Source organism: Ailuropoda melanoleuca, chromosome 13, assembly GCF_002007445.2.
Source record: "Ailuropoda melanoleuca isolate Jingjing chromosome 13, ASM200744v2, whole genome shotgun sequence".
Taxonomy (NCBI): Eukaryota; Metazoa; Chordata; class Mammalia; order Carnivora; family Ursidae; genus Ailuropoda; species Ailuropoda melanoleuca.
This window is the reverse complement of record NC_048230.1, coordinates 1,360,540-1,386,838: the sequence shown is the minus strand read 5'-3', so window position 1 is coordinate 1,386,838 and position 26,299 is coordinate 1,360,540. Positions and strand designations below refer to the sequence as shown.

The window sequence follows — 26,299 nt, the reverse complement described above, 5'->3', positions numbered from 1 at the left end:
CATGCTCACCAACTCTCTAACAGCAGCCAGCAGTCATTTCAAGGAAATACTGCTCAGACTATCATCATTAGAATACTGCGACTAACTGCTACTATGATGTGGAATATGGGAAGGAAAAAGTTCCATAAAGGAGCTTTCTCTGAAAGGGGGGTAATCAGAAGGGGGAATGAAACATGAGAGACTATGGACTATGAGAAACAAACTGAAGACTTCAGAGGGGAGGGGGTGGGGGAATGGGATAGACTGGTGATGGGTAGTAAGGAGGGCACGTATTGCATGGTGCACTGGGTGTTATACGCAACTAATGAAGCATCAAACTTTACATCAGAATCCGGGGATGTACTGTATGGTGATTAACATAATATAATAAAAAAAATTAAAAAAAAAAGGAGCTTTCTCTGGAGGATGATGGAAGTATTGTGACATGCTCTCAAAATACCAAGGACTGTAGTACTTAAGAATAAAGGTACAGGACTTTTGAAACTACTCACCAGGCTCCCTGAACTTACTGAATAACAGATAAGCAAGTATCTATTTTTTGTACATGTTACCTTTATCTATTAAGGAGAGAGACTACTACAAATAGCCACAAAACTTGTCAATGGGAAACTGACAGGAATCAGTAAGGTTATAGAGTGCTCAAAACAGAATGCTTTATAAAAATCCCAGTATTGTTCTATAAACACCAATACAAACAAGCCCATAACAGGAAAAAATAATATCCTCCAGCATTTAACTCAGGTGTAACAAAACAAAAAGAAGCAAAACCACGAAAACCCCTGAAGTTTAAGACACTGCTTCAGTTTTTTCAAAAGCTTAAAAGACTACTTTCATCAAGTATGAATATAGATAAAGCAGCTTACCTCCAGAATAACTCACCCTCAGGAGCCTTTGTAACTTAGGTGAGAGGTGGGGAGGAAGAATGAGAAGAGCTACTACTACTCAGCAGAGGGAGAAAACACCCTGAATAATCCAATTCAAATCACCAATGAAAATCAATTTCACAGACTTTGGCCACAAGCCTGCGGAAGCACAACTACCATTCTACACAACTACACCACCTAACAAAGGAGAGATGAGATACTAGAATCTTCCTTGGAGCTTTCCTGGTGTGGACAGAGACTTTAATTTGCAAGATAAGCATTCTCTCTGATAAAAACTGCTCCCACACATGCCAAGGGCAAACCAGAGTAGAGAAAGCTCTCTACCGGAGCTCCTGGATCCCTCCGGTGGCGCAGCTTTCAGAACCCTGCCTTGGGGGGAAAAGTTCAGCTAGGAAGTCCCAAGCTGTTCAATTTTTCTCCTCGATTTCCCCAGTTCCTTCTCCTCAACTCTAAAGAGATGACAGGGAAGGCATGCGGATGATTCCTCTGGGAACGATACATCCCGGGGCCTCCCCCAGACCCCAGCGCCCGCTCCCCGCCGCTTCTCCTGACAACTGGGAATCCACAAACTGGTCTGAGAAGGCTGGGGCAATGGGGAACAGTCACCTTCTCGGTGAGAAAGGGGGAGGAGGCAGGAACTCGGGTCGGGCTCTACGGGAGGGGGCCGGGGCTGAGCCCGATTCCACACTGGCCCTCGGGCTGGTGGGGAGGCCAGGGGACCGCCCTCGGCCGCCGCCCCCACTGCTGGGGGAAGGGGCGGGGGCTCAGGAGCGCCGCCGACTGAGCAGGGAGGAGGCAGAGGAGGAGAGGGAGGCGGGGCGGGCAGGCCCAGCCCAGCAGCTGGGCGGCGCGACTCACCTCTGCTCCCGGCCTGCGGAGCCAGAGCGGCCAGGATCCCTCGCAGCTCCGACGCGGAGATCCGGACACGCTCCAACCCCTCCGCCATCTTCGCGGCTGCTGCTACAGCTGCAGCCACTCCGCCACCGCCGCGCGCAGCCAGGAAACCACGACGGACGGGTGGTGCGCGCGCTTACCCACCTCCCACCCGTGTCCCCGCCCCCTCCCGCCTTCCTCCCCTAACGACGGTGGCCGCACTGGGAGGAAAAGCTCTGAACGCAAGTTCAGCGGCTCCTGAGAGCTGGGGAGGCGGGCGCTGCGCGTGCGCAGAGGTGTGGATGGAAGGTGAGCTGAGGCTGGAGTTGGGAACGCGGCTCCTGTGAGGTGAGGAGAGGCCAGGCCAAGTCAGGCCAGGCGACGCGGGCGTTCGCGGCGGTGGCTGCTGTTGCTGCTGTGGTGGCCATCGAGGACACTGGTGCTGGTCAGGGGCTCGGGCTGACGGAGACACCCCATAATCCGGCCGTCTCCAGTCATCTTAGGCCAAGGTCTCCCGCCACAGACTCGGACTAGCGCCCCAGGCTTTTACTTGAAGACCTTAAAGGTCTTGTAAGAGCAGTTATTATCCGTGTGTCCCCCTCCCCCCTTTTTTAGATGAGGAAACTGAATCCTAGAGAAGCGTAGCAAATTGCCCAGGGTGACACAGTGGATATGTATCAGAGTATCAGTCTTTTCCTTTATGGCGGACTACATGCCCAAGACCCCTGACTTCCCCCCACACACACACTTTTCCTTTAAAAAAAAAATACAGTATAGTTGGCTCTTGCTGAGGGAAGGTTGTGTGGAAGCATGTCAAAAGGTATTGTAAGTCGATTTGGGAAGTTCTGTATCATTGTGGGTTCTTGGAAAAATTACTTGACTTCCCTGGATCTGTGGTGGTTGTCTTGTTTTGTTTTTTACATCTTTAAAATATAACTGGATCAGAAGACTGGTACTTTTAACTTGTTCCTGAGCCCCTGTTCAGAACTGCGGTGACACTCCCTCCCCCAAGGGTGCTTCCCTCCACCAATCCCATACAGTCTATTGGACCTCTACACCATCAAAGAATAGTTACCAATAATTTTCCTTAGACTAGGTCTAAAAGATTTGAACAATCTCTGACAGAACTCATTCAATCCCTATTACTTGACACACATTTCACCACCAGAAGGCTAAGCAGATGGAGAATGTCAATAGATAGGTGAAAAGATTCAGTGTTTCAGAAGAAGGAGATTAATTTGAGTGGTCAGAGCAAATGGCAATCTTTCAAACATACGAACGAAATAGGACGAAATATTAAAAACTATAATTTTTTTTATTATTATTTGAGAGAGAGAGAGCAGGATCTGGGGGAGGGGCAGAGGGAGAGGCAGACTCCACACTGAGCAGGGAGCTGGATGAGAGGGTGGATGCCAGGATCTTGGGATCATGATCTGAGCCAAAGGCAGATGGTCAACCGACTGAGCCACCTAGGCGCCCCAAAACTAATACGTTTTAACATTGAAGTTAGGACATTGCATTAATTTTTTTTTTAAAGATGGAAAAATAATCTGAACAAATTCTTAGGAAAAACGTGATTGCCAAATTAATGCAACAGTCTCTGTATTGCAGATGAGATACGTCAAAAGTTTAACCAGCTCTAGAGAATTTACTAGGACTCAGAGGGGAGAATATAACATGAAACTATGAGAGACAAGAATAGAAGACATGGAGAATGGATCCAGAAAACTAATAATAAAATACAAGTTCCAGAAGGTGATAACAGAGCTGACTGAGAAGCAGGAATCAAAGAAATAATAGAAGAAAATTTACTAAGTTGATGGGAAAATTTTAATTTAAGACAAATTTAGCTCTCAGATTTAATGGTTCATGAAATAAGGTAAAAATAAATGAACAATCATAATTAGACCCGTATTAAATGAAAACTTCTGAGTTTATTTTTTTTTTATTTTTTTAAAAGATTTTATTCATTTATTCGACAGAGATAGAGACAGCCAGTGAGAGAGGGAACACAAGCAGGGGGAGTGGGAGAGGAAGAAGCAGGCTCATAGCGGAAGAGCCTGATGTGGGGCTCGATCCCATAACACCAGGATCACGCCCTGAGCCGAAGGCAGACGCTTAACCACTGTGCCACCCAGGCGCCCAAAAACTTCTGAGTTTAAAGAATTAAAATGTGTTTGACATAAAACAGTCAAGATATATAATTTTTAAAAAATTTAAAGCCAGTTGCAGAACAACATATAGAGTATGGTTTTGAGTGCAGCAAAAAACCATTTGTTGTATATGTAAGTTTCTATATAAATACGTCCAAAAAAAGGTGTGCAAGAAAACATACTAAACTTTTTAAAGTTGTTATCTTTATGGAAGAGAATAGATTTAAGGGTTAGAGAGTAAAAGGTCTTTATGTTTCTGTAATGTTTTAAATTCTTATAGTAGGAATTTGGTCACATATGGGTAATCCAAAAAATAACAAGTTTGGATAGTGGAGAAGGGAGGAATTCAAATTCTTTTTTTTCTTTTTAAATATTTTATTTATTCATTTGAGAAAGAGAGGGGGAGAGCACAAGCGGGGAATGGGGGGGTGGGGAAAGGGAGAAGCAGACTCCCCACTGAGCAGGGAGCCCCATGCAGGGCTCAATACCAGGACCCTGGGGTCATCACCCAAGCCCAAGGCAGATGCTTAACTAGCTGAGCCGACCCAGGTGCCAAGATTTTATTTATTTGAGAGCGAGAGAAAGCATGAGATGGGGGAGGATCAGAGGGAGAAGCAGACTCCCTGCTGAGCAGGGAGCCCGATGTGGGACTCGATTCTAGGAATCCAGGATCATGACCTGAGCCAAAGGCAGTCAGTCACTTAGCCCAGCCACCCAGGCACCCTAAACATAAATTTTAAATAACTCATAGGTCAAAAAAGTAAACAAAGATAAGATTGTGGATTCTTTAAAAATTAAAATTAGGAGTGCCTGGGTAGCCCAGTCAGTTGGGCATCTGCCTTCAGCTCGGGTCGTGGTTCCAGGGTCCTGGGATCGACCCCTGCTTCAGGCTTCCTGCTCACTGGGGAGTCAGATTCTCCCTGTGTCCCTCCCCCCTCTAGTGGTCTCTCTCTCTCTCACTCTCTCAAATAAAATCTTTTTAAAAAATTAAAATTAATGAAAATACTGCAGAGCAAAACCTATGGTATATCATTAAAGCAGTACTCAAAGGAAAATTAATAGCCTGAGTGCTTTTATTATTAATTTTAAAAGAAGGCAATCCAGTAATAGCACACCTGGGTATTTACCCCCAAAATACAAAAACACTAATTCAGAAAAGATACATGCAGCTCTGTGTTTATTGCACCAGTATTTACAATAGCCAAATTATGGAAGCAGCCAAAGTGTCCACCAACAGATGAATGGATACAGAAGATGCGGTGTGTACATACAAACAATAGAATACTATTCAGCCATAAAAAAGAATAAAATTTTGCCATTTGCAGTTACATGAATGGAGCTAGAGAGAATAAGGCTAAATGAAATAAGTCTGTTTGAGAAGACAAATAACATGATTTCACTCATGTAGAATTTAAGAAACAAACGAAGGAAAAAGACAAACCACGAAAAAGACCCTTAACTATAGAGAACTGATGGTTACCAGAGGGGAAGTTGGTGGGGGGATGGGTGAAATAGGTGAAGGGGATTAAAGAGTACACTTATCCTGATGAGCACTGAGTAATGTATAGAATTGCTGAATCACTATATTGTATACCCGAAACTAATATAACACTGTATGTTAATTATACTGGAATTAAAATTTAAAACTTAATTAAAAAATAAATAAAACTTTAAAATTAAAAAAAGTTTCTAAAGAATGAAAATTAATGGGACATCTGGGTGGCTCAGTCGGTTAAGCGTCCAACTCTTGGTTTCAGCTAGGGTCATGATCTCACAGTGGTGGGATTGAGCCCCACATCAGGCTCTGCAATCAGTGCAGAGTCTGCTTCAGATTCTTTCTACCTCTCCTTCTGTCCCCTTCCCCGATTGCACGCTCTCTCTCTAAAATGAGTAAATAAAATCTTTTTTAAAGATAAAAATAAGAATTATTAAAACAAGAGAAAATAGAATAAAGATAAAATCAAAAATTAATAAAAGAATGGAACTTGATAAATTGAAGAGCTCATTTTTCAGAAATAAAATAGACATTAAAAATGGACACATTTCTGGCAAAGAAAAAAAAGACATCCTCTGAGGTGTCTCATAAGTAATTCAAACATTTCATGAAATATCTGATTTTCCCTTAAAATACTTGTTTCTTCACCAGTCATATCTCAATAAATTATGCCATCATCCAAGTCAAAACCCAGGAGTTACTCTAAACTTCCACCTCACTCACTCCACACATTCAATCCAATATCAGAATATGTGCTTTCTATTTCTGTAGTGGACAGCTATGGTATTCATTACCTCAACATTCTCACCTTTTCTCTTGAAAACTGCCCCCCCCATTCCCACTCAGAAGTACCTTTTCTTTTTCTTTCCTTTTTTCCTTCTCACTTTTGCTTGCTATTTTTCCCTCAGGTACAGAAATTTGAGGCAGTCATACGATTTGGTTCACCCTTTCATCAACAAATCCTTTCTCATTTTATCTTTTCTCCTTCATTCCATTTATTCATGTTCCTTCCCTCCCTTCTTAGGTAGTCACCCTAATTGTGTTTAATATATGTCTTTGGATATACATGTATCTTTGAATAATATATAGTATCATTTTATGTATGTGTTTTAAATGTACATAATTGATATTGTGTTTTAGAAATCATTCTTTTTCATGTTTCAGTAAATACTTCTGACTATTGCATAGTATTGTCAAATGACCTAAGACCCTTGACCACTGGTCCTGGGCCAAGATGTACCCATCAGAATCCTTATCCAGAATTTTTTTAACTGAAACTAAGAAAAAAAAATCCCTTTCCAGTGTGGAAGCCATAAAATGTAAAACAGGAGCTGTCAGCAGCCAAATGTCCTGCCATGTGGAACCAGCTGGTCTGCAATGAAAAAGAATGAAGCCAACATGCAGAAAACAGCAGAGGTGAGAAACAACGAGAAAGTCCTGGAAAAATCTCAAGTCCCTGGTTCCAGTTGTTCCTGAAGTTTCATATTCCTCCCCTTTCCATGGTTCAACTCTTCTTGGATTCCATGAACCAGTCTTATTACCTCCATCTTGTGCCTAAGCCAGTTCATACTGGTATTCTATGACTTGCAACCAAGAGGCCTAATTATAATTTCCAAAATTTCTCTCTTGTGTGTGTGTGTGTTTGTGTTTTTTTTAATTGTGGTAAAGTCCACATAACATGAAATATACCATTGTAACCATTTTTAAGTGTACAGTTCAGTAGTGTCAAGTGCATTGACATTGTTGTACAACAGTCTCCAGAACTCTTTTTATCTTGGAAAACTGAAACTATACAACTTCCCATTCCCCTTCCCCGTAGCTTCTGGCAACCACCATTTGAGTGTCTGAATCTGACCACTCTAGGTACCTCAAATAAGTGTAATCATACAGTATTTGTTTCTTTGTGACTGGCTTATTTCACTTAGCATAGTATCCCCAAGATTCATCCATGTAGCCTGTCAGAATTTCCTTCCTGAATTTTCAAGGCTGAATGCTATTCCATTGTATGTTTATACCACATTTTGTTTACCCATTCATCTGTTGATAGATACTTGGGTTGCTCCCACCTTTTGGCTATTATGAATAATAATTATGAATAATGCTATATTTAATGCTATTAACATAGGTGTACAAATATGTCTTTGAAACACTTTGAATTCTTTTTGGTATATACCCAGAAGTGGAATTGCTGGATCACATGGTAATTCTGTTTAATTCTTTGAGGAACTACCGTACTGTTCATAGCAGCTGCACCATTTTATACTTCCACCAACAGTAAACAAAAAGTCCAGTGTCGCCACATCCTAGCCAACACTTGTTTGCTTCATAGTCATCCTAATAGGTGTAAGGTGGTATCTCATTGTGGTTTTCATTTGAATTTCCCTAATGATTAGTAATGTTGAGCATCTTTTCATGTGCTTGTGTCCATTTGTATATCTTCTTTAGAGAAATGTCCATTCAAGTCCTTTGCCCGTTTTTAAATCAGATTTGTTTTTCCAAAATATATCTCGATTATTTTTTCTACCCTCACTTTCACCATCCAAGCACCTGTGGAGTTTCAGGTAGCCAGTACTTCTTAAATGGAGTCCCTGATTCCAATGTTATTTCTTTCCTTTTCATTCAGCACAATGTAGCCAGAGTGATTTTTCTTAAAGTACAAATTCTAACATGTAACTTACCTGCTCAGAATTGTCCAATGCCATTCCATTGCTCTTCAGAAAAAAAATTCATGAGTCATGGTCCCTTATGATGTAGACCCTGCCAGTTTCACTCTTTCTCTCTTACCATACTCCCCCCTTTGATCACTATTTTCATATATATTGGCCTTCTTTTTAGTTTCTGGAACATGCCACGTTCCTTTCATCCATAAAGCCTTCACACATATTCCCTTCCCCTGAAACACCTTTCCATCTATTCTGCCCATTCACCTTATGGGTCATAACTTAAATTTCACTTCTCCATAGAGGGCCTTCCTTAACCTCCTTCCTTGATCTAAATACCCTCCCATTATAGTATCCTAACACACTTCCCTGATATCACCTATCAATATTTGTAAATATATATTTATTTTTGGATTATTTATTACACATCTCTCCACTAGATTATAAGCTTTAAGAGCAGGGACAAGTCATTTTTCTAACACTATATCCCAGGATCAAATAATGTGTGACACATAGAGGTGCTCAATATTTGTTGACTGAATAAAAAATACCAAAGATAGGAAGAATGCTTAGAAATATTAGTGTGTTCAACTTTATACTACTACATTTGAAATTTTAAATCAGATGATTTCCCCAAAAAGTTAAATATAAATTACCAAAATTAATTCAGGAGGAAGTGGCAAATCCAGATAAACCAATTAGCTGTGAAGTCACTGAAAAAGTTACCAGAGCTTTACTTATAAGGTAAAGACAAATCATCTTAATTGCAGATAGGGATTGGAGAGTCAACTATAAAACTATTAGATCTAACAAGTAATCTACTTAAGTATCCTATTCTATGCTGTATATACAAAAATTATTACTTTTCATACATATCATCAGTAAGCAATTTAAATACCTAGTTAAATATACCTTATCTCGGGATGCCTGGGTGGGTCAGTGGGTTAAATGGCTGCCTTTGGCTCAGGTCATGATCCCATGTTGTCTCAGTCCTGGGATTGAGTCCTGCCTGCATCAGGCCCTTGCTCAGCAGGGAGCCTGCTTCTCTTTCTGCCCCTCCCCCTGCTTGTGCGCTCTACCTGACAAAAGTTAAAATTTAAAAAAAAAATATCTCAAAAACAACAAAAATATTTGTACTTAGGCATAAATTTAATCAGATCTACACAGGACTTACAAAATGAAAATCTTTTTGAGAAACCTAAAACAAAAACATTTTACTAAATTGAAAGACACCCATGTTCATGGATGGGAAGGCTCAGTATTTTTAAATGTCAATTATGCCCCCAGTTCATTTGTAGATCTTAAACTGGCAACCTTGATAAAGGATTTTGAAAGTTCATTTGAAAGAATTTATGTGTGAGAAAAGCCAATACATTTTACAGTTATCATGGCAGAATGTATTAATACAGTGAACAACTGGAGAAGGAACTGGCAGTCTGATTAGTGGAACAAAATACAAAGTCCAGAAAGTTCCCAAGCAGTAACAGAAATTTAATTTTTGATAAACATGGCATTTCAGAAAAAAATAGATCATTTGGTTGGAAGTGTTATGTTAAAGATTCACGAAAGAATATGGCCAATATACAGGAAAAAATGTTTAATCACTAGTAGAGAAATATATATTCAAAGTACTAGACATATTTCATTAGATTGACAGATCAAATATGACACAGCAGGGTGAAGGGAAAAGGGCATTCCTTAAAAACTGCTGTTGGGAGTGTAAATTGATAAAATCTGCAACTCCTCTGGAAGTCAGTTTGGCAGTGGGTATCAAATGTCTTAAAAGCGTGCATACTTTTTGATGCAAAATACCCTTTGATAGAAATCTACCCACAAAGATCTTGCAACATATCTGTTCATTACATTATTATAGACAAAAAATTATACAAAAAAAAAAGAATCTAAATGTTCAACAAGTTATGTAAAACCTTTTTTTTAAACTATGGTATTTTTGTAAAAAGAAGTAGCCATTTAAAATGTTGTGTATCTATTGATAAGCAATAATTCATATTCATAATATTGTCTGAGAAAAAGCAAGTTACCAAACCTGTCAAAAAAGTTTTGTCTGTAAATGTATGTGGGCCTGGAAAGATAAATCCTAAAACTTAGACAGCAATTGTGTTTGGGGAGGAAACAGATCCAATTGTTTTTTTAATTAAACATGCACAGCTTGTGTTTGTTCATAGGAAGGATAAAGGGAAACTTCATGTTTAAACGCTACATTACAAACAGTGAAAAACAGAAGCGTAAGTTATTGAAAATTATAATTACAGAAACTTTGAAGAAATTGAGCCAAATGGAATAGGAGTAAACAAAATGTTATGATTTTAACTGTCATGTAATGTATGTATACTAAAGAAACAGGAGACAGAAAATGAACATAATTGATAAAGAAGATAGGACTGTAAGCAATTTCCCCCCTTGTTAATAATTTTTTAAATAAAAATTTATAACAGATTTTGAACCCAGTTCATTCAAGCTTCACAATAATGAAAAAGTAGAGACCAGTGACAGTGCCAAGAGATGGATGATAAAGGGTGAGGCGTAAGCTTTAAGCCTTCTATAATCACCAATTATTTCCTATAAAGCTTCACCAGAATAAAACAAAACATATTTACTAAGAAACGCAGCTTCAAGACAAGTTCCCTTCTATACAGAGATTCTGGAGCCCCAGTACTGGAGACCATTCCATTAATATCACAGACCCCAGGTTTATTTTCTTGTTTTGTACATTTTCCTCCCCTACCCTTTTTTTTTTTTGAGAGTTTTTTTTTTAGAGCAATTTAAGGTTCACAGCAAGATTGATGGGTAGTTGAAGAGACTTCCCATGTATCCCATACCCCCTCAAAAGCAGAGCCTTCCCCATTATCAACATCCCCCACCAGAATGGGATTGTTACAATTGAACCTACAATGCATCATTACCAAAGTCCATGGTTTACATTATGGTTCACTCTTGTACATTCTATGGGTCTGTTAGCCATTTTCAAAATCTTTTCATTTTAAACATAGTTTCAGGCTTTGCTTTGACCCCTTATTTCTGGGTTTCAGAATCATGTGTGCTCAGTACTGCATCTCCTTTGCTGATGTTGAAAAAGCTCGTGTCAACATTCAAGATTTTATTCACCTCACACCAGTGTTAACAAGTTTCATTTTGAATCAAGTAACAGGGCGCAATCTTTTCTTCAAATGTGAACTCTTCCAGAAAACTGGATCTTTTAAGGTAATAATGCCTTTTGGTAACGTATCATGTATCTTTTCAAACCCCTTACCCATATACATTTAATTGATCCTCCTGACCACCCAGTGAGGTAGGCAGAACTATTTTTATAGCTGAGAAAAGAGTTGTAGAAATTTTCCTTTGATCAAGGGCTGGTTACTTAGCATTACGGTGTTGATAAGCCACTTCTACATAATCTCAAAATCTCTTATAATTGGGGTGATGATATAATTTAGTGTCCAAACGAAGACATTTGAGAATGAAAGGGGCAACTTGTGATTAAGCCCAGACAATAGACATCAATTTGATTATTGCAAGGCAACACGGGGAAGTCCCGTAAACAACCAAGTTTAGGCATTCACTTTGTGTCAACTTGCTATTCTTTGATACCTTATTATGAACATAAAAGATCTAAATCTAGCTAAGCCCTCATACAATAAGGTCTTTTTCTACAAAATATGTCAGAACCTTTCCTCTGCATAAAGATAGACTTCTGGGGGGCACCTGGCTGGCTGTCAGAAAAGCATGCGACTTTTGATTTTGGGGTTGTGAGTTCGAGCCCCACATTGGGTGTAGAGATTACTTACATAAACTTTTAAAAATGTAAAAAGATAAAAAGATTTCTGTGTTGATTCACAGCAGTAATTTCTGTTAGTTGAGTTTTAAGATCCTTTCAGGTAAAAATCTGAAAGTTGCATTTAGCACTATGCCTGATAGGTATTAGTACCTACTAAGTGGTAGTTTTAGGATTACTTTTCCCCACCATTAATGAGCAATTTTATGTCAAACACTCCATTCTCTTTTGCCCTTTGCTTCTGCCATGGTTTATTTTTCATTCATCACACATCAAATACTTCTGTTCACTAATATGCTAGGCACACACACACACACACACACACACACACACATATATATGCAGTAGGTTTTGTACTATTACAATTGTAGGGCAAGATAGGCTACTCAACAAACAGATTAATGACAAGTAACTTGTGAGATACAAATAAAATAACATGGAATGAAATGCTTCATTTTGCATGGGAGATCAAGGAAGCTGAACAAGGTGATGTTTGATCCAAATTTTATAGGATGATTACTTTTAGCTGGATCAGGGAGTGAACGAAAAGAACTATATGTAGGAGTACCAGCATGCTGAGAGGTACAGGGGTATGAGCTAACCTATAGGAGGAAACTGGAAGCAATTTAGGATGGCTACAACAGCGACAGAAGCAGTAAATATGCTTTAGAAAGACTGCAACTTGTAAGGAATTTGTACTTACAAAATAGGCAGTCAATAAAAAGATAACATTTTTAAAAGGTCACTTTCATAACCTAGTGTAAATATTAGAGAAAGATCCTTGGGGCAGGATCAATTGAGGTTCCATAATATGCAAGTTGAGAAATGAGGCTTCACCAAGGTAGTGGCAAAGACACATGAGATATTTCAGAGGTACAATCAAGATTTTGTGATAAAATGGATGTGCAGTGTTAGGAAGAGAAAATCTAGGAAAACTCCTTGGTGTTTTGAAAAGAAACTTTTTTTTTTTTTTTTAAGATTTTATTTATTTGACAGAGACAGAGACAGCAAGAGAGGGAACACAAGCAGGGGGAGTGGGAGAGGGAGAAGCAGGCCTCCTGCTGAGCAGGGAGCCTGATGCAGGGCTCATTCCCAAGACCCTAGGACTATGACCTGAGCCGAAGGCAGAAGCTTAATGACTGAGCCACCCAGGCGCCCCAAAAAGAAACTTTTTAATCAAATCCACGGTTTCACCATCCCTTTTCCAGATTCGTGGTGCCCTTAATGCAATCAAAGGCTTGACTCCTGCCACCTCAGAAGAGAAGCCCAAAGCTGTGGTTACTCATAGCAGTGGAAACCATGGCCAGGCTCTCGCCTATGCTGCCAAACTGGAAGGTACTTAACTGACTTCCCAGGGTACTGGGTAGGATCATCAGAGAAGAGTGGGAAAGTATTCTTACTCAGTGAGATTGGTGATTACTCTGGGAAGGTTATTTCCAGGTTCCTATCTCATTATAAGCAAATTGAACAGAAGTTTATAAATTCTCCTGATTTGTACTAATTAAACATGTTTTTCCCTCCCAGGGATTCCTGCTTATATTGTGGTGCCCCAAACAGCTCCCAATTGTAAAAAATTGGCAATACAAGCCTATGGAGCCTCCATAGTGTACAGTGAACAGAGTGATGAGGTAAGAAAGAGAACAGTATTCAGCGTCACCTTAACAACTTTCACCATCAAATGAAACTTCTCTTCCTAGCCTACCAGCTGTTTCTTCTATCTCCTGTGTTTCTTCTTTGCCTTTCAATGTTAGCATGCCCAACCTTTTCTCTACCTATACTCACTCAGATGAGATCATTAATCTCATAGCTTAAAATATCATCTATACTCTGGGGTGACTGGGTGGCTCAGTGAGTTGGGTCACCAACTCTTGGTTTTGGCTCAGATTGTGGTCTCATGGTCCTGGGATTGAGCCCCATGTGGGGCTCTGCACTCGGCAGGGAGTCTGCTTCTCTCTCTCTCTGCCCCTCCCCCTGTTCTCGCTCTCCCTCAAATAAATAAAATCTTTAAAAAATATATGAAAAAAATATCACCTGTATTCTAACTCCAGTCCTGACCTTTGCCCTTAACCCAGACTTGTATGTCACCTGATATTCCCACTTGGAATGTCTTAATAGGCATCTCGAAATTACCATATCTAAAACCAAACTCCTGATCTTCTTCCCCAGTGCTGCTCCTCTTCCAGTCTTCCCCATCTCAGTAAATGGCAACTTTTATCCTTCTAGTTGCTCAAAATAAATGAAGTCACCTTTGAGAATTCTCCCACGCCCTACATCCAAATCTTAGTCCTACTTTCAAATCATTTCCATTATCCAGGGCACCTGGCTGGCTCAGTTAGAAGAGTATGCAACTCTTGATCTCAGGGTCATGAGTTCAAGCCCCATGTTGGATGTAGGTAACTTAAAAATAAACAAACTTAAAAAAAAATCGTTCCTATTATCCAACTACTTCTAACAGCCTTTACCATCAATGCCCTGATTCAAATGAACATCAGTTTTCACCTAGATACAGTAGCCTAAGTGGTCTCTCTCCTTCCACCCTTGCCCAACTAGTCTGTTTTCTAACCAACAACCAGAACTATCCATTTAATAAGTTAAAACTTGTCAGCTGAAAATCCTCCAATGGTTTCCCATCTTATATACAATGGTAACCAAAATTCTTGCAATCATTTAAGGCCTGGATGAATTGGCCCATTTCAATCTTTCTGACATCATCTCCCACCATTACTGTCCCACCAAACATTCCACACCAACCACATTAACTTAGCCCTTTCTCAGAAAAGCCAAGCACTCCCACTTGGTGGTCTTTGCACTTGCTATTATTCTCCCCCTGGAATATTCTGGAGATCCACAGCACTTGTTCAAACCTATTAAAATGTCACATCACCAAAGGCCCTTCCTGAGCACCCTCTATAAAACAGACTTATTCTCCATAGAATTTAGACATACCATTATTCATTTATATGCCACCCCTCCCCATCACATTAGAACATAACTCCACTGAGCGCAGGGACTAGTTTGTTTGTTTATCCCCAGTGCCCAAAAAAAAGTCTGAAAAAAGAAAGACGGCCAATAAAGTGTTAAATAACTAAATCTAACTTGTTGGGAAATCTTAAATACAAATCAAGTACATTAATTTAATGTACTCTTTCAGTCCAGAGAAAATGTTACAAGAATAATTATGGAAGAAACAGAAGGCATCATGGTACATCCCAACCAGGAGCCTGCAGTGATAGCTGGGCAAGGAACAATTGCCATGGAAGTACTAAACCAGGTAAGAGCTGTTAATTCCTGTTTAGGCACCGGTAAAGCTGATGTTTGGCTGTAGAGTCAATTATTTTACATACATATAAAATTGATTATAAATAGACCTATTTATATTCTACATTCTTTTCACTAAAGGTACCCTTGGTAGATGCACTGGTGGTACCTGTAGGAGGAGGAGGAATGGTTGCTGGAATAGCAATTACAGTTAAGGTAAGAAAATAGCTTCTGGAGGACTCCCCACTTCAGGCACAGAGAATTTTATTTTACATCATAGTACACTGCGGATACTTGGCTCAACATTCCCAACTGCTGTTCCTTCTCATCAACTCTTGGCACTTGAAATGTAACAATTTTACAGGGCAAAAGCAGTTACAATGAGTGGCATCCTCACAGTCCTTTCCCTGAATTCCACCTCAACAACCCACTATCCAAGTAAGGGGCTACTCTTTTCCCTAGTTACCAGAACCAGATGTGATCTAAGCAACTAAAGGCTAGTATTAGGCATACAATTTAAAATGCTTGAAGATCTATTTTTATTACTTCAATCAAGGGAAAGGCTCTAGAACAGAAATGAGTTACCTGTATTGCCTATTTTACTACAGGTATGCAGGCAAAATGCTAGTTTTAAGATGTCTAATATTCCTCTTCACAGGCTCTGAGACCTAGTGTGAAGGTATATGCTGCTGAACCCTTGAATGCAGATGACTGCTACCAGTCCAAGCTGAAAGGGGAACTGACTCCCAATCCCTATCCTCCAGAAACCATTGCAGATGGTGTCAAATCCAGCATTGGCTTAAACACCTGGCCTATTATAAGGGACCTTGTTGATGATGTCTTCACAGTCACAGAGGATGAAATTAAGGTGAGGTTCTGGTAAGAAAGGAAAATATGAAAGAATGGAGCAACTTCTTAGGCAAAAGAGTCTTCTCCTGTTATGAGTAGCAACTTACTCCCTGGGGACTTGACTAGGTGACTTCATGCCGTGAGAGGGTGCCCCAGATGTATTAAGACAACCCTTCCAACAGTAGCAGCAGAGTTAGGATGGGGAAAAAAGCCCTGCCCTTCATTGGTGCGCATATACATATGGCCAAGAAGAAAAAGTCGGACGGGGCATATAACCCCATCTGGCCTTTAATTGTAAAGGCCAACCAACTAGGCTTTTTCCTCTTTTCCCATTTCACTAATTCTTACTCCCTTCCATACCAACAGTATGCAACGCAGCTGGTGTGGGAGAGGATGAAACTGCTTATTGAACCTACAGCTGGTGTTGGAGTGGCTGCTGTACTGTCTCAGCATTTTCAAACAGTTTCCCCAGAAGTAAAGAACATTTGTATTGTGCTCAGTGGTGGAAATGTAGACCTAACCTCCCTAACTTGGGTGAAGCCGTCTGAAAGGCCAGATCCTTCTCAATCTGTTTCTGTTTAGTTTATGCAAATGAGATAGGATTCGGTATCTCTAGACACTTGGAAATTTTGTTTCCTGGTTACTTTAACTTCCTATATTCCTCTTAAACAGCTTTCAAATTCCTAATGGAGAGTGGATGTTTCAGTTATAGCTGTTTTTTCTAACTAAGTAGCAAGAGAAAAACATCCATAGTTTACTGAGACACCTTGTCAAGGCCAAGATAAGCCTTTTGCAAAAAGGCAATAGACCCCTAGGCTAAAGTAGAAAACACAAACTTTGCCTAATTACAACCTGTAGGCTCCCATCCCTAGAGTGTTCACTGGTAACAATGAGACAGAATCCCAATGAATCCATTACTCCATGTCCACTTCGGGCACTGATAAAGAAATCTCACTTTTCATCCACGGTACTGGTTCTGGTACATATGGGTCATAAGTCCATTTGGGGAAAACTCGTTTATAGAGGTTCATCAGTACTGTGTCCTGAGATTTTAGCTTCCCATCAAAACTGCACTTCATGTGGCCATGAGTACCTAGAAAAAAACCAGCAAGTCAGTCAAATTAAAATACAAAATTTTATAGCAGTAGTCTTCTAACCCAACAGTCATTTAGTAGCACTGGGAAAACCTGGGCAAGGCGCCAAATCCACATTTTCTTACCCAAAGGCTCCTTGATGTGTCCCCTGCGGCCCCACTTTGTTCTCAGTTCCACTGGTTTAAACCACAACACATCCTCTTAGAATGAAACACATAGAAGACCAAGATGAAACATATACCTACAAAATGTAAACTCAACCCTCACCCCACAAAGGCAATCTGATCCCATCCTTCACACCTACCTCTGTTGAAGAACATGTAACGCACTACTGCCACCTTAGTAAAAATTTTGAAAGGATGACCACTCAAAACAACTCTCTTGATGACCATTCTGTCCGGATCCACTGACAATAGATAGCCTGTGGCAATGAGGCTGTGCATTCCTAAGGAGCAAAAGCAGAGCAGCAGGAGTCTACAAGCCAAAGCCTTCATTTATTGCTCCAGTCCATTTAAAGACCTAACAAACTCTTAGAGAAACTTTTTTTTTTTTAAAGATTTTATTTATTTGACAGAGAGAAAAACAGCCAGTGAGAGAGGGAACACAGGCAGGGAGAGTGGGAGAGGAAGAAGCAGGCTCCCAGCAGAGGAGCCTGATGTGGGGCTCGACCAGCACTCTGGGGATCACGCCCTGAGCCGAAGGCAGATGCTTTAACGACTGAGCCACCCAGGTGCCCCTAGAGAAACTAACTTAAAGTAGGGCTATATTATGCTACCCTCCTAGGTCCATGGCAAAGATCATTAAATGAAATTCCCACTAAGCCTGTCCCCAAAGCCTATCCTAAATATTAGAGTTTGAGAAGCATCTACCTACTAGCTATGCTTTGTAACCAAGAGAAAACCCCGTTTGTCATCCTTGCCTCAGATCACTGTGAGGCTGAGATTGGGATATTTCAAAAACTATCATTGCCTCCTTCATACCAGATGGCTCTTAAATCTAAATTTAGAAAATGGTTTTAAACCTATAAAGGACCTGCAGGCCTGTTCACCTCAGTGAACTTAACTTACCATTGCTATTCTGTTTGAAAAGCAGCACAGATGCAGGAGGAAACGTGATTGGGCCATATATTGTCACCACCAAGGCCACATCAGCAGTCAGGAATCTCTGAAATTTATGTTTATCCGCTACCATGATAGGGGTTAAAAAGAAAAACCAAAAGCATTTTGAGAAACCATACATAATCCAGAAACCCGTGAAAAGCTGTATCACTGCAACTCTTAAACCTAAGGCAACTTAGTTTCTTTACCCAGCTAGTTCTCAAAATATTTTCCTACCTCAATACAACTGAAAGATACAACTCACTTCTTCAGAGTGATTCTTCAACTGGAAGCAGAATCTTGGAGCTTGGACTATATCTGGGGTTTGAAAACGTTCTCTGTGTGATTGATACTTATCACCCCTACCTCATTTGAGAAACAATGCTTTACAGAGAATATCTCCACTAAATCAACAGCTCTTACTTTAAAAAAAAACCCCACAACTATGTTCCAACAAAATTTTATGTAACAGAAACAAGAGGTGGGGCAGATTTGGCCTAACGGCCATATTTTGCTCATCTCTGATCCTGAGGCCCACCTAGGCTTCTGCTTTTACCTTCAACGAAACCCTCCCCCCTTCTTAATACTGAAGTTATAGGGATATGAAATATTTTAAGGGAAAGACAAGTTTATCCCTCATTTAGATAGCATGGCTAGTAAGAACAAAGATTATCCAGAGCACCCATCATTACTGCCTTCATCATCTTCCTCCAGCCATTGCTGAGAGCTGAATGTGCGCAGGTGATGTTCAGAAGCCTCCACATTAGTGCAAAGTATATTCCCACTCCTAATGTATAGGAGTATAATCATTTTACCATAAAAGTGTCCCTGATCACTATTCTTCAACATCTAGTCTAACATCTCAAGCGCCAGCCACATACCTCTTTTACCCAACTGTGGGCCGCCCTTAGCCTTCACCCATACTGCCACTGATCATCAGATGCCAAGGGTTCTATACACTTTGACACACCATTTTATAGAGCCACTGACTCCCATTCAAAACCACTTTGCAACAAATACTCATGACAGAGAAGCCTCAGCACCACACAGAAGTTGCATCACTGGGATGCTTCAGACAGGTTCAGACATTGTGAATAAAAACATCATTGGCTTCTAAACCAGAGTACTGTAAATATCCCTAACCCAGAAACCTATAGAGTTTGAAACTGTGTGTTCTGCACACCCCCACTACAAATCATAGTCCCCCAGAAGACATTAAGATGGATAAGAACCCAGAAGCTTCTCCACTGCTTTACCTGCAGTGTGCTGAGAGAATAAAGGTGAGGCTCGGAAACGCCTGAACCCACAGTGGAAGATCAGCTCTTCTTTGGCTTTCACAGGTTCAGTGTTGCCAGAGTACCGGCTCACCACCATATTCAGTACTGACATCTGGGGAACACATAAGAAAAAAAGACCTTCATATCTAAAATAGAGCACCCTCAATTGAAAGAAGGTGAACCAAACTAGCAGGTTCAGATTCCCTTTAATACTTATTTATGGAGAAGTATAGCTGACAAAACGAGATTCACCTTTTACATTTACCAACAACTGGTATTCAAGTCAAACATAGGCCGGTTTTTAGAGCCTTTCACTATCATCCTATACGAGCCAACCTTCGGGTGTCTAACGTTGCATAAGTTCAACATCTGCCACAAAATCAGTGCCTTCAAGTCACTCACTCACTCACCACATGCCTCAAAACCATACTCATTCAAGACCCTTCCCTCCTCAACTCTCAAACTGACCAAAGGCCAGAGGTCTCACATCCACGCCAACACACATGACTGCTGGCCACCAAGATAAAAGAGATCTATGTCGTGGCATAACCCCCACCCCCTTTAAGGCTGCCAACGCTTGGTTAAAATTTAATCTGACAAGCATACTTAAGAGAAGTCTCAGAACACAGAGATTGCATCACTGAGATGCTTCAGACAGGTTCAGACATGTTGGGTAACACCATCACTGACTTCTCTATATATTCTCTTGATTCCTAATCCTAAAGCAGATTTTTCACATCCCTATTAGCAAAATGTCAGTCACATAAAATTTTAGACTGTTATACAATACAAAATTGGTTAGAAAGTTTTGTAATTCCCCATTTCCTGTAAGACACTAACTCACCTTCTGTTCATGAGGTAGTAAAGAAAATGCAATCAAGGGTGCTCCTCGCTTAAAGTACTCATACACTGAGATAGGGACTTCAGAGACATGAAGAGTGACATACCAGCCAACCTGCCAGAAGAAAGCAGAAAATAATCATGTAGTTACCCTTAAGGTCTCAGTAATGATGAAGCATTTCTCCAAATATGTTAAAAGTCATTGAGACTACTCTAAAGTCTATCCTCACCCTTCAAAATTGCCTTTCACAGATGCCTCAACTACCCAGATTAAACTTTTTCAGTTACCATCTGAAACCTCTTTTGTTCTCAATATCACTCTTACCAGTGACTCAATGGCTTCTTTAATTCAGCTATGGGCAGCACAAATCTAAGGTACTCATGCCAAGAGGAGTAAAGGACAGGGCACCTTGGCAAACAAAAGCACATTATAGGGATGGACAAAGGAAGGCAGATACCTCAGCTCCTTCAACCTCTTTTTCTTCAATTTCTTTAAAAAGGCGTTTCCTAGTATTAGTAAAGTTCTGAAACTGAAAGATCCGAGCATAATCTTGAGGAAGGTTTTCCTTAGGATCCCATGGAGATGTCCGGAAGCTCTTGAGGCCTCTGTATTTCTGAAATCTAGATATGGGAGATTTTAAAGAATAGTCAAATTTATATGGTGCTACTTATTTTTTCACTCAAGTCACTTCTAAAATAGCTAAGTTCTAGCTTAAAAAAAAACCTTTTACCACTATCTATCAAGATAACCTAACAGCCTAAAGCCACATTTCCAAACAGCTTCTTAACAGGGGCACCTGGGTGGCAGAGTAGGTTAAGCATCTAACTCTTGGTTTTGACTCGGGTCAGAATCATAGGGTCCTGGGATCAAGCCCCCATCTGGCTTTGCGTTCAGCATGGAGTCTGCTTGGGATTCTCTCTCCCTCTACCCCTCCTGCTCATACTGTCTCTCTAAAATAAATAAATAAAATCTTTAAACAACAACACAAAGAATGAACAAAAAACCAACCCACCCCAGCTTCTAATAAATATTTCAGAACCAAGCCCCAGTCCCTCACTGACAAAGTCCTTATAGTGGCTCCCGCAGGGAGTAGCTCCTTAATCTGGCAAGCAAGGTCCTTGATGAAAGTCTTACCTCCTAATATCCACCATAAACTCTGGCTTTAGTCACTCACATCCAGAACGGACAAGATCATCTACTCTTCATGCTTTTATTCTTGCCCAAACTCCCCCAAATCTCCAAATGTTTTATACTTTTAGTATTAGTGCCTACAGGAAGCATTTGCTAATTCACCTTAGTATTTCTCTTTCATTAAAGTACTGTAACATTGTTAGTATGTACCACACAGTCTAGAACTTGATTATGTATTACTGTGTCCTATATGTCTGTCTTACTTTCCCATATAGAATGTTAGCCCTTCAGGGGCACCTGGGTGGCTCAGTCGTTAAGCCTCTGCCTTCGGCTCAGGTCATGATCCCAGCGTCCTGGGATCGAGCCCTGCATTGGGCTCCCTGCTCAGCAGGAAGCCTGCTTCTCCCTCTCCCACTCCCCCTGCTTGTGTTCCCTCTCTATGTCTCTCTCTGTCAAATAAATAAAATCTTTAAAAAAAAAAAAAAAAAAGAAAGAAAGAAAGTTAGCCCCCCAGAAGCAGGGACAATGTGTTTTTCTTCTTTTCTATCACACTGACATAGTTCTAAGCCACATAAATTTTCAATAAAAACATAGTGATTTTAGACTTGTTGACTAACCGCATTCTTGCAGCCACATCACGGGGGGTATCTACTTCATCTGGAAACATCTCCTGCAGTCTTTCTTGTTTATATTTCTCCAACATTTTTTCCTCAGCCTCGTCATCCACATTCTCATCATACATATCATCACGCACAGACTCTCCCATAGTCATAGTTTCATATTCCTCCTCCTCTTCCTTTCCACTGCCCTCATCCTGTAGAATAAAGATTAGTTTCACATCCGTCTCTACCTTACGGGCCACTGAACTAGAAATAAAATAATTTTGGGGCGCCTGGGTGGCTCAATCAGTTAAGCGTCTGCCTTTGGCTCAGGTCATGATCCTGGAGTCCCCGGATCGAGCCCCACATTGGGTTCCCTGTTCAGCAGGGAGTCTGCTTCTCCCTCTGCCCCTCACCCCACTCATGCTCTAATAAATAAATAAAATCTTAAAAAAAAAGAAAATAATTTTACTAGACACCCAGTCCTAACCAATATCAATTCTAATAAAGATTAAGTTATAAAATGAAGTCTCATTTCTGACAGCTACAAGTCATTTCTAAGAAACTGATCACACACACACCTCCAAAGGTCAGGATGGCACTTTGCCTTGCATATGGGGCTATACACAGAAGTGGCCCAAGAATCCATTTCTTACCTGAGATTCCTCTTCAATAAAATCCTCATGTTCCATATCATCACATTCATCTTCCCCATCACTTTCACCATCCTCATCCAAAATCCATTCAGCTTGGTAACTGGATGTCCCTTTGGGAACCTTCTTCACCACCTTGGAACTCTTCTTCAAGAAGTCTGTAAAAGCCCAAACAAGGTAAGCTAAATTATACATCTCCTTTCTGCTACTACTCTGGGTATTCTCACCTAGGCAAGATACTGGATATTGCTACCAACACCAGAAATTCTAACTGATACTATGAGTAGAACAGACTACTTCCAAATTTAATTCACCTGCCTCAGAACTAGCACTACTTTAAAAAAAAAAAAAGAGAGAGAGAGACAACTAGCAATACTACACAGCTAAATAATTTTGCAACAAAGTTGTTTATCTGTTTGCTAGGAAACAATAACACAAATAATTTTGAAAAATGGAGCAAGCTGTGTCCAATGTTTGCTTGGCACAAACATACAGCCTTTAGAGCTAAGAAGAGAAAAACTGACCTCCAAATACATCCTCATCTCACTCTACCCTGTGAACAGCTAGTGAAAATCCACAATTCCAGGCCAGACGAATTATAAACAAGTTTGCCAATACCAACCGTTTGCCTCACTCAGCTCCTCCTCTGTGGGCCAGGTCTGCTCCCCCTCCATTGGATCTGGGATAACCTCTGTTTGCAAAGATTCTTGTTTATCAGGGTCTGCCTTCATTAGGACCTTAAGGTCTTCCTCCATATCAGCTACAGCATCCGTAACACAAATCTGGAAACAAAAGAGTTGACACCAGTCAAACATTACACAAAAATCTATCAGATCTAACACAGTAACCAGAGAGATCCAAAAATAACATGGTTCTCAAGTAAAAGAATGAAATAGAATGAAAAGGCAGGCCAAAATTTGTCAAATGTTTCAAAAGTTCAATTTCCTACCATTTTAAGTCTCTACCTCTGCTTGCTTTTGAGGCCTTTCATAATCTGGTCTCACTCCTATCTATTTATTACATTACATACCTTACTCCCATTAAGCTGATTACTTCAGAGTTCAAAAAAACCCTCTGATCTATCACTGTGCCTAGGTCCATGTTGTCTGTATCTTCTTTGATACGGTTTCATCTCTCTTCAACTCACAAAGTACATTCCTCCCTCTCAACATCTGGCTCAAGTCTGATTTCTTCTATGAAGCTCGCTAGTACACTTTCTCAACTTCCACAGCAAGTCTATACCTTAACAACACTTTTTCAATCTTTATTTCACAGTTGTTTGCCATTTGTTCTAACCTAATTAAGTTGTCCAAGGAAAAGGACCACATCTTGTATGTCTTCTATAAACTCAAAGCCAATTGCTGTGCAAGGTACCTATAAGTGCTGGATAAATATGTGCTATGTCAACACTTTCATAGTTAACAACTGCCTTACTTCAATCTAGCACTCACCTCCAGAGACTAGTATAGTTGTCAGGAGTGCAGACTACCTTCTTTGATATTAGTTCACATGCTACGCCAGCTTACACATGACTCTACAATACACAATCTTTAAAAACATCAGTCTTACCTCCATTGCCATGCCCGGGTCCTTTTGGGATTTGATCACTCTAGGATTTAAAGGGAAAGGGTCCATAGGGGCATCTATCTGTTTCATCTGGAAATCACCCTGTCCAATGATATGCAGCAAGCTATTTACATTCAGAGTCTGCCCACGAACATAGCCTGAGATTTTCAAGGTGCCCACCAAGTTATTTTCTTCACTCGGCACAAAGTCAGCAGCATGAGCAAACAGGTAGGCATGTCGATCTCGAAAGGCAAGATGCCGTTGCTTTTGGTTAGCCAACTGCCTAAGCAGCATCTCTGCCTCCTTCTGAGTGTCTAACAGGAGAAGTTTGTCATCAGGAAAACGCTTCTCTACTGCTTTACTTAGCTTCTTTCTGGCATCTATTTGTTTCCTTTGTGGAAGGCCAGAAACACCCTGGACAGCCAGTGCTATGAACAAGAGAGAAAGGGCTTTGTTACCTGTTGCTTTACTACATGTAAATCCCCCCTGTAGTTCACAAACAAGCCGACAATTCAGCTGTGAGCCCAGAGATCACTGAGAAACCTCACATTCAACTGCCCTAAAAAATTTTATAGTGAAACAAAAGTTCATATTCTTCTTCGTCTGGGCAAAGGGCAGCCCAGAAATAAAAAAGGACCTTGACAGATAATTTCTAAGTGATGGACCAAATTTAGGCCACACATGTATAACCCATCACCAGCCAAATACAACCCATCGGTTATATTACTGTACCATGTTGGACATAATGCCTGGAAAATTACAGGTGCATAATAAATGCTAATTCACTTCCCTCTTTTGCCTCTAATACTCCCAACTCACTTACTATAGGTGGGAAGGCCCTGAGCAAAGAGGCAGGAAAGGCAGTAATCCCCAGTGCTGTCCCAGCCTTCTAGTGGATCAAGGAGGAAAAGGATGGTATCTGCAACTTTAGCCATGTCTAACACAGTGTGCAGCTCTCCTAAACATATAAAACAAAGTTAGTGGGAAGCAGTGTTTGGCACCAGCACATTATACTATAAGAATATTACCATTATTCAAAACATAACAATAGAAGATACTGTTGTATGCTCTAACCTGGCCTTGCGGATGTGAAAAACCACCGATGTTTCAAGCGGGGGCATAACAGCATAAAGCTATGGGTGCTTCCCCATTCACTGAAGTGTACTGTTCCGGTGTCCTTATCCTGAAGCAACCGAAAAGCCTCTGGCAGGGAAATCCTGTCATGCAGGGGCACCACCAGTATCTGATGAGGAGGACCATCCTTGCTGCCCAGCTGTCTCTTCTCTGCCAGAACCTAATAGAACGAATCGATGTTTCAGTACTTCATTTCAGTATTGCTTTTCCCACAGTATGGATGCCCCTTCCTCACCCCCCATTCCCAGCCCACCGCATTTTTCTTGTAAAAGTAAGCAAGTACGCCCGGAGAGTGGGCCGAACTCGGACCAAGGCCAAGAATGCCGTAGTATGAACCTAGATCTGCACTCCTGACATGTGACATTCCCCAGCCCCTTCCCAGGGTCGTATTTTTTAGTTCGAGGTATTATCCGCCTAGAACAGTTGTGAAGCCACACCATTCCCCAATCCCTGCTCCTCTCACCGCCTCCTTCTTCTGCTTTCGGAGTTGGCTGGCGCGATGCCTCTGGTCTACTCTGCTGAGGTCTTTTCTCACCTTCTTGCTTAGGATTTTCAGTGCGAGACGACCTAGAAGATCAGTAAGGGATCTTGTGCAAGATATCAGAGGGTCAAAAAAGGGGACCCTCTCCGCCCACGTTAGAACCTCTGCGCGGGGTCCAGGCCCGAGGTAGCTCAGTCTGGACATAAAGGAAACCAGTTAATATCAACTAAACAGCCCTTCTTCCTCCAACCCTATCTTCTCACCCTTGCAGTCCCGCTGCGCGGATCCCCGACCCCTATGGCGCCCGCCTTTATGAGCTTTATTCTGCTGCTTCAGGGGGCCCGAACGATGAGCCGCCATGCTGCCACTCACGTGTACCGAGTCAGCACTAGTTCCGGGCCGGATCTAGCGCTTCCGGGCCCCTCTTTGGGTTGCCTTCCCAGTGGCGGGGCGGGGCTCAC

At 41.0% G+C, this 26,299-nt stretch overlaps 3 protein-coding genes and 2 non-coding genes across 11 annotated transcripts in view; 1 reads left to right on the top strand and 4 right to left on the bottom strand.

The window, feature by feature from the left end:
* Window positions 1-1,875, bottom strand: part of SMG6 (SMG6 nonsense mediated mRNA decay factor) — a 226,925-nt gene extending 225,050 nt beyond the window's left edge. For 2 of the 4 annotated variants that reach the window (XM_034639985.1, XM_034639986.1), the window contains exon 1: window positions 1,743-1,875. In XM_034639985.1, the coding sequence (XP_034495876.1) occupies window positions 1,743-1,830 (88 nt within the window). In that variant the 5' untranslated portion in view covers window positions 1,831-1,875. Of the gene's footprint in view, window positions 1-863; window positions 1,460-1,742 lie in introns of those variants that run through there. The other 2 variants (XM_002918028.4, XM_019798350.2) reach the window with 2 other exon arrangements.
* Window positions 1,876-1,933: 58 nt separating this feature from the next.
* Window positions 1,934-19,394, top strand: SRR (serine racemase). Of its 4 annotated transcripts, none has more exons than XM_019798354.2 (9): window positions 1,934-2,066; window positions 6,708-6,821; window positions 11,116-11,287; window positions 13,067-13,193; window positions 13,383-13,486; window positions 15,010-15,129; window positions 15,258-15,332; window positions 15,775-15,984; window positions 16,332-19,394. In XM_019798354.2, the coding sequence occupies exons 2-9, from the start codon at window positions 6,793-6,795 to the stop codon at window positions 16,545-16,547; spliced, it is 1,053 nt and encodes a 350-aa protein (XP_019653913.1). In that variant the 5' UTR covers window positions 1,934-2,066; window positions 6,708-6,792; the 3' UTR covers window positions 16,548-19,394. The 4 variants fall into 4 exon arrangements, with proteins under 4 accessions (XP_019653913.1, XP_019653912.1, XP_011221709.1 ...); XM_019798353.2 differs by having other exon boundaries at window positions 1,978-2,105; XM_011223407.3 differs by lacking the exon at window positions 6,708-6,821 and having other exon boundaries at window positions 2,036-2,105.
* On the bottom strand, window positions 15,364-26,260 carry TSR1 (TSR1 ribosome maturation factor). Its single transcript, XM_002918026.4, has 15 exons — window positions 26,102-26,260; window positions 25,821-25,924; window positions 25,298-25,517; window positions 25,047-25,181; window positions 24,227-24,651; window positions 23,280-23,439; window positions 22,661-22,815; window positions 22,023-22,219; window positions 20,732-20,894; window positions 20,278-20,388; window positions 19,413-19,545; window positions 18,127-18,243; window positions 17,364-17,504; window positions 17,185-17,259; window positions 15,364-17,058 (listed from the first exon to the last, which is right to left on the bottom strand). The coding sequence occupies exons 1-15, from the start codon at window positions 26,196-26,198 to the stop codon at window positions 16,880-16,882; spliced, it is 2,412 nt and encodes an 803-aa protein (XP_002918072.1). The 5' UTR covers window positions 26,199-26,260; the 3' UTR covers window positions 15,364-16,879.
* Window positions 19,180-19,274, bottom strand: LOC117795846. The gene has a single exon (XR_004619999.1). It is a non-coding gene; the product is annotated as a small nucleolar RNA SNORD91 family (small nucleolar RNA).
* On the bottom strand, window positions 20,039-20,130 carry LOC117795847. The gene has a single exon (XR_004620000.1). It is a non-coding gene; the product is annotated as a small nucleolar RNA SNORD91 family (small nucleolar RNA).
* Window positions 26,261-26,299: the final 39 nt, after the last annotated feature.

Excerpts from the sequence above, each read along its gene's own strand:
- SRR (XM_019798354.2), top strand. The coding sequence starts at position 6,793 with ATGAAGCCAACATGCAGAAAACAGCAGAG. Across the intron at positions 13,487-15,009 it reads ACAGTGAACAGAGTGATGAG|TCCAGAGAAAATGTTACAAG; the intron begins GTAAGAAAGAGA and ends GTACTCTTTCAG. Across the intron at positions 15,985-16,331 it reads TCACAGAGGATGAAATTAAG|TATGCAACGCAGCTGGTGTG; the intron begins GTGAGGTTCTGG and ends CCATACCAACAG.
- TSR1 (XM_002918026.4), bottom strand. The coding sequence starts at position 26,198 with ATGGCGGCTCATCGTTCGGGCCCCCTGAAGCAGCAGAATAAAGCTCAT. Across the intron at positions 22,816-23,279 it reads GGAGCTGAGTGAGGCAAACG|ACTTCTTGAAGAAGAGTTCC; the intron begins GTTGGTATTGGC and ends GGGCTTTTACAG. Across the intron at positions 17,260-17,363 it reads TTACATGTTCTTCAACAGAG|AGGATGTGTTGTGGTTTAAA; the intron begins GTAGGTGTGAAG and ends TTTCATTCTAAG.